General features: G+C 38.3%; 1 protein-coding gene across 1 annotated transcript; it reads right to left on the reverse strand.

Moving 5' to 3' along the window:
* Nucleotides 1-11,524: 11,524 nt before the first annotated feature.
* On the reverse strand, nt 11,525-11,970 carry LOC104991377 (40S ribosomal protein S26-like). Its single transcript, XM_010843813.1, has one exon. The coding sequence runs from the start codon at nt 11,949-11,951 to the stop codon at nt 11,652-11,654; it is 300 nt and encodes a 99-aa protein (XP_010842115.1). The 5' UTR covers nt 11,952-11,970; the 3' UTR covers nt 11,525-11,651.
* Nucleotides 11,971-12,474: the final 504 nt, after the last annotated feature.

A 12,474-nucleotide genomic window follows, 5' to 3' on the forward strand; every position in this document is an offset into this window, starting at 1 on the left:
GGAGTTGGTGATGGACAGGGAGGCCTGGCGTGCTGCGATTCATGGGGTCGCAAAGAGTTGGACACGACTGAGCAACTGAACTGAACTGAATGACCTGGGACTTAACTGTCTCTTCCAAAATTTTGTGGGATGAAGAATAGGGATGATGTCCACAGAAAATCTCAATTTAAATGTTGCTTCTAACACTTACTGGCTCTCTCAGCAAGGAGAAAAACACTATGTATGTTCTTTTAAAAGCTATGTTTTTGAAATTGCATCTTTTGAAACCTGCTCTTGGTTGCTATTACTGACTAGGATGACCTATTTGCCAGTTCCAGCAAATGGCAGCAGTTTTCCTAGGCTGAGACAGTTTTATAAGTTTATGGGGTAGAAAAGAAAAAAAAAAAAAAGCAATTGAGGTGGTCTTGTAAAACAATGAATTAAAAATCTGAAGGGAGTAGAGTAGGTAATAATTTCTTTGCCATGGCAGTTTCTCTTTGTTATAAATGTCCTTATTTTTAAATGAGTTTCCTGGGTGCTAAACCAATTAAATTAAGGCTATGCTTAAATAGTCTCTCTTAAGACCTATTTTAAAACAAAAAGTGAAGCTTGACTTGAAATTAACCTTTCTGAAATAAATAGTTCTGACTTTATGCTGGGGAGTACAAGAGTAAGTGACTGTCAAATGTGCATTTTCTCACAAAATGTACAACTAAAATTCTTCAAAATGTGAACACAGATGATAAAGGCAACTTGGTTTCAAAACTATAGAAATTCAAGGTTTATGGTGGCTTTAGGTATATTTTAAAGGGTGATGTAATAATTTCATCATCCGCCCCTTAGATATGTTTTATCCTTGGTATCAAATCTTTGTTGATTTTCTGTTGTTAAATTTAAAATTCACCATGAGACCAAGGTGACCAATCTGAGTCATTTATGGCTCTTCAAAGCTGTCTAACCTTGTATGTACAACTTGAGAATTTTAGAATTGCTGCTACTGTTTTAAAATGCCATTACTTATTATATTTTGTGTGCTGTGCTTAGTTGCTTAGTCATGTCCAACTCTTTGCGACCCCATGGACTGTAGCCTGCCAGACTCCTCTGTCCATGGAGTTCTCCAGGCAAGAATACTGGAGTGGGTTGCCATGCCCCCCTTCAGGGGATCTTCCCAACAGGGATTGAACCCAGGTCTCCAGCATTGCAGGAGGATTCTTTACCATCTGAGCCACCAGGGCAGCCCAACTATATTTTACATGAATGAAAATAATATGTCCTTTGAAAGTTTTAAAATGCCATTGCAAAGCAGAGACACATGAGGGCACTATAACCAACCCCCACTGGCCACCTCCTGGCAATCTGCTACTGCTGCTAAGTCGCTTCAGTCGTGTCCGACTCTGTGCGACCCCATAAATGGCAGCCCACCAGGCTTCCCCGTCCCTGGGATTCTCAAGGCAAGAACACTGGAGTGGGTTGCCATCTGAGAGGTGTTTTAATAACAACCTTTAGGAGGGTAGTGGGGAGAGATGGACAGAAGAGAGTGTGTGCAAAAGTGGAAACTTTATCAATGACATTGATAAATTCTAACTTCTAACTGCAGCCAAAACATGCATTTGCTTCTTTAAAAATGCTAATTTAATGTTATTTAAAAACATTTATTGATCTAATGATGTAGCCACATTCTTTGCAAAAGAGAAGACATAGTGATGATTTACAATACAAAGCAGATAACAGAATGATTGTGAATGGTCAGCAACTTGGGATAAATCCCTGACTGGATGCATAGGTCACGTTAGAAAATGTTGACCTGGAACCAAAATTGAGTGTACCAGAATGTACCAAAATGGTACCGGGGAGCCCAAGAAGAAACCTCTGCTCTCATACAAGATGGCAGTTCAGTGAAATCTCTGAGTTGATGCTGGAGAAACCGCCGAGGGCAGAAATGGAAAATAGTGCACTGGCCTGAGTGGTTTCTTGGGTCTCTTTGTCAGTTTGTTGAATGGTGCTTGCCTGGAGTGGCCTTTTGTGCCAGGATCTATAGGGCCTTCGTGTTATCCTCATGTAGATTCTAGACTGTAATGTTTGAGCTCTGGGATGACTGATCATACTGTTGCCCTTGTTGCTGGTGAATTTAAGGCTCTTGCTTCATTGCAAAAGAACATGGAGATGAAGCCATAGGTAAGAAGTGGATTTATTTAGACAGAAGCACACTCCACAGTGTAAGAAGATGTAGGAAGCAGGGATACCCCAGGGATTCAACAGCAAATACTTGTGGACATTGTCTTTAGAGCACTGGCAGCAAAGCAATTCTTCTATAATAGCAGGGTCTCATTTTATTTGGCTGTCCCCCTGAAAATATGGACAATTTAGTATCTTTTTCTCCCTCCTTCCCCTCAAGTACCTCCAGTACAATATTGAACTGGCAGTAATAATAATAGTGGGCATTCTTGTCTTATTCTTGACTTTAAACAGAACGACTTTCACATTGCACATTTAATGTTCACTATGTAATTGGAAAAGTGAATATGTAATGTTCACTCTATGTAATATGTTCACCTTTCATGAGAGTAAAAATTTCTTCCTGCTCCTGATTTGCTAAGCATTGTCTAAAATCACGAATTCTTCTCACTGTATATCAAATCCTTTTTCTACATTGATTGAAATGTTTATGTGTTTTTTCTTCTTTGTTTTGTTGATATTGTAATGATAATAAACTACGTTAAACTACCTCTTATTTTCTGAAATAAACCTAACCTCATCATGGTTTATTATTTCTTCATACATTGCTGGATTTAGGCTGGCAATATTTTACCTGTTTGTGTATCTATGTTCATGAGAAAAATGCCCTATAAATTCTCTTTTTGTACTTGTGTGGTTTTGGTACAAAGGCTATACTAGCTTTATAAAAAGAGGTTGTGTTCTCCATTTTTCTATTCGCTAGAAGAGCTTCAGACTGTAAATCTCTTCCTTGAATGCTTGTCCCATTTGTCTCTGAGCTTCTTGAGTCCTCTCATCTCGTCTCCTCAGTCTTCCTTCTCTCTTTACTTGCTCCCTCCTGCTATACTTTTTCCTTCCTTAAAGGGTTTCTTTGACTTAAAAGAAGCAAAGAAATTGGGCTGAAACCCAAGTATCAGGATATTTTAACTGATGTTAAATATTACCAAACATAACATTTCTTTGTGTTCAGTGTGACCAATTAGTACTGCCTAGATGTGAAAAAAAAAAAAAAAATCTTGCAGTCATTTAAAATAATACTGATTGTTAAATGAGAATTTCAATCCCCTGTTGATAACTACCTATTTTGAAATATTTTTGAAACCAATTCAGTCACATTCATAACATGGTAATTCTAGACCTCTCTGCCTTGTGACACTCAACAATGAAGGGAAACAATTCAGCTATGTAAAGAACACATAAAAATTTCATGGGGGCAAGAGCCTTTTCAAAAACAAGCTATGATGATTTTCCAGGTTTTTATATAAACCTTCAGTTCTATGCTTTGTATTTCATAGATATATACCCTCTCCTCCCTTTCAAATAGCACAAATGCAATTTTCTTGATGGAACATTATTTCTGAATTGTAAAGTTCACTTTAATTCTCTGTAAGAAAAATCTGGGTCCCCCCCCTTTATTTTAGTTAAAATGTAAATATTTTTAAACTTTCCATGTTAATTTGATTTCTTTTCTTTTATCGACTTGGTAGCTAAATACCTAATACTCTTACAAAATGCAAATCTTTTATTCAAACTACAATTAAATTATAGCACACACAATTTATAAGCAATTATAGTCACATAATGTATATAATTTAGAATTTTTGTAGAAAGTCTATAAATGTACAGTTACCACATTAGAATAAGAAATATTATAATTCTTTTTTGGAAATAAGATATATTATAGCAAAAATGTCCTTTCTGGGTAAGAATGTAAAGTAAGTAAAGTAGGTATCTCTGAAAGAATACCGGTATAGCCTGCCTCTGTGGGAATTCTTATTCTCCTTATTGGTAGGACTCTCAGAAGACAGTTCTCCACTGTCAGCTGTTTGGGAGTTGTCTCTTTGAGGAACTTCCTTGTCCAGGGCTTCCTTCTATGGACAGCCCACATCCAAAGCTGATCAGAGTGGGTATAAAGCTTAGGCCTTCTTGACCCAATTTGGAATGACTCTGGAAGACCACGTCAGTTCCAGAGCCTTACTATGGTTGGTGGAGGCCTTCATTCAGACTGCATCAGAGCTCATTTCTCTGCCTGGTCATTCTCGTCCTCTTCCCTGCCTTCCTCTCTGTCTCTTGATTCTGCTAAACAGGAAACCCAGCCTGAAACACTTTTTAAAAACATTGAACTATAGGGACTTCCCTGGTGGTCCTATGGCTAAGACTCTGTGCTCCCAATGCAGGGGCCCTGGACTCAATCCCTGGTCAGGACTAGATCCTACTTGCCCCAACTAAGGGTTCATATGCCACAACTAAGACTCCACACAGCCAAATAAATAAACATAAAAAAATTGAACTATCGTTGATTTATTGATACAATGTTGTGTTAGTTTCTGGTGTACAAGCAAAGTAATTCAGTTGTATACACATATGTGTTCTTTTTTCAGATTCTTTTCCATTATAGGTTATTATAAAATATTGAATATCATTGCATGTGCTATAAGTAGATTCCTATTGTTTATCTATTTTATATACAGTAGTTTGTATCTATTAATCCCAAGCTCCTAATTTATCCCTTTGCCACCCCTTTCCCCTTTGGTAACCATAAGTTGGTTTTCTATTTCCATGAGTCTATTTACGTTTTCTAAATAAGCTCATTTGTACTATATTTTAGATTCCACGTATAAGTGATATCAGATGATATTTGTCTTTCTCTGTCTTACTTCACTCAGTATGATAGTCTCCAGGTCTATCTATTTCCTTCAAATGACATTATGTTGTTCTTTTTATGGCTGAGTAATATTCCATTGTATATATGTATCACATTTTTATCATTCTGAAATATTTGATAAAATTTATTCATTTATTCAACAACTTGATTTATTTAATTATATCAATAAATATTTATTAATCACTGCTATGTAATACGGAGAAGGCAATGGCACCCCACTCCAGTACTCTTGCCTGGAAAATCCCATGGGCAGAGGAGCCTGGTGGGCTGCCGTCCATGGGGTCGCACAGAGTCGGACACGACTGAAGCGACTTAGCAGCAGCAGCTATGTAATAAGTGCTTTCTTTCATAAGAATGGCGCAATGAATATACGTAAATCTTTCTTTGGTAAATTGTGATATCTCAGTGACCATCCTGGGGCCTCATTTATTAGTTGTAGATACTAAGGACTTAGGAGAAGACCTCACAGTTTATCTTGGAAGTTCTCTTCTGTTTTGTATAAACCCCCACCTGACATAAGATTCTTTTGCTGTGATTTTGTTTCGCCCTAATAAAGGAGCCCACAAAACCCATTAACTGAGTGTCCTGCTGTATCAGGGTTTGCCTTGATTCTAGCCTTATTGTTGTTTTAGGCCCATCTTTTAACTTTATTAAGTCTCAATATGGAGATGAGGAAATAGAGACAGATTCATAGCATTAGAAGCACCACAGGATTACAGAAGTTTAAAGCACTGTCAGAATCAGGAGGTTTTGTGGGCAGCCCAACCTTCTCTCACTACAGATAGGAAAACAGAGTTTAACCCAGAATTACCTGAACCATGCAGTGTCCATAACTTTTATCCGATTCTTTTGTGTAGGAGGAATTGCCTTGCCATCTAGTTGGTAAACTCCTTTGGGGAAAAATCTGAATCTCACACTTTTCCATCTTGCTCAGTGTCTAGAAAAATAAGAGATGGGTTTTGAATAAACAATTGACTGATTAAGTCCTCTTCATCCAGCAAAACTGCTTCAGTCATATGGATAGTTATTTTTAATTTTTATATGCAAAGACCTTTAGAGGAAATCCAGTAATCTCACCAATCCTAGGCTTAACAATGTTCACTGTCAATTATGTCCAACTAAATGGTGCTCTTACTAAAGGAACACAGTCATGAGACAAGGGTAGGGCTCAAATGTCACCATCCACATGTCCAACACACAGACACCAGGGTGGTGTGTCCTGTGTTGGCTCTCTGGGCTTCAGTCTCCTTCTCTCTGCAGATGGGCTCTTTTCAAGTCTGGTGCATGTTATCGATGCCAGCACCTTTTTGTGTAAAGCTTCCTTCCCTCTTCCAACCTTGCAGAAACCAAATCATTTAGAGCCAGCCCCTGATAGACAATGACAGATCATTCTGTTTTTTCCTCAAAGGCCTGTATATGGTCAGACACTATACCATCTCCAGCCAGTCCGGTGATCTCCCAGCGTTAAATCCTATTCATTCATCCGGAAGGGGATCTCAGGCTAATACTATACTATCCAGCTGACTATCAGAACACCGAACATTGCAACAGTAGCAAGGGTTGGGAATGGTGGATTTGGGAAGAGGTGGGAGCTGAGAGGGAAATGCAGCTGCCTGACCTGAACAAGTCTTTCTTGTCCGTAGACCTGCTTTTAATTTTTCTCCAGGAAGCAGTGAAAAATGGCTAATTTAATTATGTTTCTTTGGAACAAGGATTGTGTCTTCATTGGTGTCGTTCATTGCCTGAAAGTATTAGGAATAGTTAGCTGTTGTCCTTATGCATTTAAAAATAAGGCTTAAATGCAATTACCTTCTTTATTATTATTATTGTTGTTGGAATAGAGTTGATTTACAATGTTGTGTGTTACTTTCTTCTGTACAGCACAGTTAATCAGTTACACGTATATCCACTCTTTTTAATAGACTCTTTTCCCATATAGATCATTACATAGTATTGAGTTGAGTTTTCTGGGCTATACAGTAGGTCCTTATTAGTTTTCTATTTTATCTATAGTAGTGTGTATATGTCATTCCCAATCTCCCAGTTTATCCCTCCCTGCCCCATAACCGTAAGATTGTTTTCTACGTCTGTAACTATTTCTGTTTTGCAGATAAGTTCATTTGAATCATTTTTTTAGAGTCTGCATTTAAGCAATACCATATACTATTTGTCCTTTTCTGTCTGACTGACTTCACTCAGTATGACAATCTCTAGGTCCATCTATGTTGGTGCAAATGACATTATTTTGTTCTTTGTTTTGGCTGAGTAATGTCCCATTGTATATATATACCACATCTTCTTTATCCATTCCTCTGTTGATAGACACTTAGCTTGATTCTATGTCCTGGCTATTGTAAATAGTGCTGCAATGAACACTGAGGTCCAAGTATCTTTTCAGATTATGGTTTTCTCCAGATATATCCCAGGAGTGGGATTACTGGATCATATAGTAGTTCTATTTTTCATTTTTTAAGGAACCTCCATACTGGTCTCCATAGCGGGTGTACCAGTTTACATTCTCACCAACAGTATAGAAGCATTCCCTTTTCTCCACATCCTCTCCAGCATTTATTGCTTGCACATTATTTTGATGATGGCCATTTTGACCTGGGGCTTCCCTCATAGCTAAGTTGGTAAAGAAAAGGATCCACCTGCAATGCAGGAGACCCCAGTTCAATTCCTGGGTTGGGAAGATCCACTGGAAAAGGGATAGGATACCCACTCTAGTATTCTTGGGCTTCTCTTGTGGCTCAGCTGGTAAAGAATCAGCCTGCAATGCAGGAGACCTGGTTTGATCCCTGGCTTGGGAAGATCCCCTGGAGATCCCTGGAAGGCTACCCACTCCAGTATTCCGGCCTAGAGAATTCCATTGACTGTATAGTCCATGGGGTCACAAAGAGTCGGAAACAACTGAACAACTTTCACTTTCATTTTGACCTGTGTGAGGTGATACCTCATTGAAGTTTTGATTTGCATTTTTCTAATAATTAGTGATGTTGAGCATCTTTTCATGTGTTTGTTGGCCATCTGTATGTCTTCTCTGGAGAAATGTCTATTTAAATGTTTCATCTACTTTTCAATTGGGTTGTTTACTTTTTTGTTATTGAGCTGCATGAGCTGTTTGTATATTTAAGAGAGTAATCCCTTGTACATTTTTTAAAATAAAGGGAATAACAAAGTAGTTTACTTTTTTGAAACTTCCTTTAAAAAAAATCCTGTTTGTTAAATACTGTTAGTTTGGAAGTGGGGGTACAAATACCAGCTCCTTTGAAGCCCCACCAGCACTGCCATGAAGTTAAAAGGCTGAACAGATGCCTGGGACTGAGCCCTGAACCCCAGTGAAGGTCCCTGTGGCCACACTAAGTGGGAAGCACATGGCCACCAGTAAAGCCACTCACTTGGATGAGGAGTTATCAGAAGTGCCAACCACAATGAACTGAAGAGCAGAGGCTCTTCTCCAATTTCCTGGAGTTTCTTTTAGAATCTCAAGAGACAAGAGAGGATTGGAAAATTGCTGAGATTGGACTCCGTCAATTTTAAGAGAATAATGGCAAAGCCAGATTGAATCCTAGCTAGAATAATATATAACACTTATGGCACTGTGGAGCAATCCATTCCTGTTATATTTTTAATTTTTAAAATTATGCAAATAACAAAAATAGGCTAAGAAAATGAAAATAAAAATCACATACCTGGCCGCTCTGAGATCACCACTCAAATGTTTTAGTGACAACTTTTCCCGAAAACAAGCACACACAGTTATATACATATTCATATATATGGGATCATACTTGTATGAATGCCCAGCTGCTCAGTTGTGACCAACTCTTTGTATCCCCATGGACTATAGCCTGCCAGGCCCCTCTGTCCATAGAATTTTCAAGGCCAGAAGTGGGTTGCCATTTCCTACTCCAGGGAATCTTCCCGACCCAGGGATTGAACCTATGTCTCTTGCATTGGCAGCCAGATTCTTTAGCACCATGCCATCTGTTACATAAACTGAACTTTTTTTCTTTTACACAGCATAACATTGAAAATATGTTTCTATATCACCAAATACATTTCTATAATTATATTTCTGCAATATAATTTTGATAGCTACATAGTATTCCATTGTATAGAATCCATATTATGTATTGGAAATAACATGCACTACCAAATCATTAGTATAAAATTGTTAGACTTTTCTAATGTTATTTTTGCTGTAATGAACAGCACTATGATAATTGTAACTAAACTCCTCCAAGCATCCTTATTACACTCTTAGTTTCATTAGTATAATTTCTGAAAAATGGAATTGCTGGCTCAAAGTGCTTGTACAATGTTAAGATTTAAAATGCATATTACAAAAACTTGAGGTGCATTTAAATATTTTTATTTCTCTACTTAGAGAAAATTGTATTGGTCTATTATTAAATCATCATACCAAAATTGTCCCTTCCTTTTTCTCTACTTAAGGTTACATTATGATGACAATAAGTTTAGTACTCTGAAATTGTACTAGGTCTTATATTTACTCAAACTTAAAATTCATTCATTTATCAGCTGTTTATTTTCTAGAATTTCTTCAATACTTAAAATTTCAATGACTGGGTTTGCAACCCAATCTTTTGGTCTACTAATATAGGCAAATCTCTCTGGTAGTTCTATGCAGTTTTTGATTAAATTGATCATATTGCAAACAACCATAATCTGTCACTATTTAAGTTAAGTGAATTTAAATTAGAATATGCTAGGCCTTTTTGATGTGCAAATTTACATGTAAATTTTCAATTTACATGTGCAAAGCCATGTCCACATAGCAGTTAAATGCTCAGTCTTTTGATATTAGCACAGCATGAAAAGCAAGTTTTTATATTTTGGTAGCACACATTTACTTTAAAAATATGCATATATATGTATACATGCATTCTAGAGGGATGCTTTATTGCTTGCAGATATGGAATAAATTATTTAACTACCAAGCCAAATATTTATAAATGTGTTTTGCTGCTGCTTCTACTCTGTATAAAAAACCACTAGTTAGACACTCCCTTTTCTGCTATCTCAGCCTTAGGAAACAAAAGTATAATTTAGCATTATGCTTGATGATTAACTCTGTTCAAAGGCACAGAAAATGCTGATGGTTAGACAAGAGACAGAGTATTTTAACTTTAAATTTTAGGTTAAGTTCACAGCATGAACCACTTCTTCACTCACGCAAAACTGAAAAATGTATGAAAGGTATAAAAATATGACCCTTTTAGGGACAACTATTATGACATACATGAGTTTCTCTAAGTAAATATAATGCCTGTATACTAGATGCATTGAGGCAATATGCTAGTTCTATATATTTGGGAGGCATTGTGGACACGGCAATTGGCAAGTTATTTTTATAGGAAAGTCCGATTTTTAGACACACAACAAATTGGGCAGTGGTATGATGACTTTAATCATCTGGATGAAGCAATGAGATAATTATGGTTAATGACTCACTGCTGTACTTTCAACACCTTCAGAGATCAATTTCACCCAAAAGTGAACAGAGCCAGCACCACATGGTCTGCTACCAAGCACTGACCTCCCTGATTCAAATGCAAAATGCTATTGCAGATGAGATTCACTGGGACAAAATGTTCAATAGAAAGATTACATTTCCAGCGGGGCAGAAAGATATTTGCCAGCATCTCATTAAGGCTCAGATACCAAATCTTGGATTTCAATCAGCATTGAGATAGAATGGCAATAATCCAGTAGCAAGAATGTAGCGAGGGCTTTGTTTCCTATGGTATTATGCATTTTTCCCATCTACAATAAAATCTTGAAAAATTTTCCAAGGGGATAGATATGGAAAGAAATAACCTTGTAGTCATTTTAATGTCAGCCACACAACGCATTTGGTGAAGCCTCTGCGGACAGATAACTTTGTCTCTCACTAGGGGAGGAGAAGGTGACATCATTTACATTTAGCTCAACACGTGAAAAAGCCTGAAATTCTCTGCGCCGTAAATGTAGCATCAATTCTTCCACCTTTGCAGCCCCACCTCCCATCATTAATATAGTCCAGCCATTTTATTGCCGGCATTTTATCCTTTTCCCCTAGAAGTAATTTACCAACTTAATGGAAATGTGAGAGATTTGCTTTAACAGATTTTATGAATTTAAGCAAAAGGTCCTGCTGAACATTTCCCTCTGGAGAGAGGTTATTCTTTGGCCAGGAGGCATTTGTAATAGTTCAGTAATCAAAAAAGATTTGCCTCGGACTTGCTAATTTGCTCAGTCTCTTAAGTAACAAAAGGATCTAAACTCTGCCTCTCAATTTAAAGTGAGCCTATAAAAGCTTCCAGCTTAGCAAAAAATCTAAGAATCCACAATCTGAGCTTTTAACCCCATTTCAATTTGTGCAAGTGTAATATCATTAGGGACTGATTTCTCCTTCGGGGTAGCTGTGGCTTTTCATGGAATTTAGTCCTTTATCTGAGAGATGGTGGGGTGGGAGAACACTTTGGAACAGACAAACTACCTAAGAAATAAAGCTTCTTCCCCCTGAGGGATCAGAAGCTGGAGACACTGCAAATTTCATGGGAAAGTCTCTTTCCTCTGAAGTTTTTGGTCAAATGAAGCCAGTAAGAATGCTGGACTGGGTTTTGAATAGGGGTTAGGAAATTCAATTGTATTCTTTTTTTTTTTTCTTTTTATAATTTCCATTTTATTGTCTTTTCAGAGAAACCAATATTTCTTCAGTCTTTAAGGACTTGGATCCTTACATGGGCTTTGGTGGAGGACTTGGGGCAGCACCCGCAGGTCTAAATCAGGGTGGAGGTGTTCGGTCCTTACGGGCTTCCAGAGAGCGACTCCTGACGACCTTGCTGTGAATGGCACAACTCATGCAGTAATGTAGTTTCACATACAGCTTGGGAAGTACATAGGCATCGAAAACACTCGCTTCAGAAATGTCCCTGATGGCTGCGGCCTCTACGATGTTCCGAATAACGAACTTCTTAATGGCCTTATCCTTGGGCACACATCGGGCACAGTTGGTGCCGCGAATAGGCTGCACATGGCCGCGGCCCTTTTTGGCACGACGGTTGTTCCTTCTTTTCTTGGTCATCTTGGAAGCGCCGAGACGAGAGAGCTCAATTGTATTCTTAATTTGCGTGGCTGCATCTGAAAAAGATAAGACTGGACAGAATTATGACACTGTGTTCACAACTGTGTCCCCAGCATCTAGAACAGTGGCAGGCACTGAGATGCTCAGTACGAATTGAATGAACTGTAACAGAACAGAGCCATTGTCATGGGATATTGTCAGTATCAGGGAGAGACGCCCTCTTGCCTGATTATATCTACTGCCTGCCATTCTTTGACTAGCTTCTTTGGGCTGGTAGCTCCAGTTCCTTCTGCTTCCAAACACCTCTTCCCGGGGTTGACTAATCAAACTGCCCAACTTAATGGGAAAACGTATAATGAAGATTGGGGCTTCCCACTTGGCTCAGTGGTAAAGAATTCACCTGTGATGCAGGAGACACAAGAGATGCGGGTTCGAGCCCTGGGACTGGGAAGATCCCCTGGAGAAGGAAATGGCAACCCACACCAGTGTTCTTGCCTGAAAATTCCATGTACAGAGGAGCCTG

This window comes from Bison bison, unplaced genomic scaffold (assembly GCF_000754665.1).
Source record: "Bison bison bison isolate TAMUID 2011002044 unplaced genomic scaffold, Bison_UMD1.0 scf7180017864190, whole genome shotgun sequence".
NCBI lineage: Eukaryota > Metazoa > Chordata > Mammalia > Artiodactyla > Bovidae > Bison > Bison bison.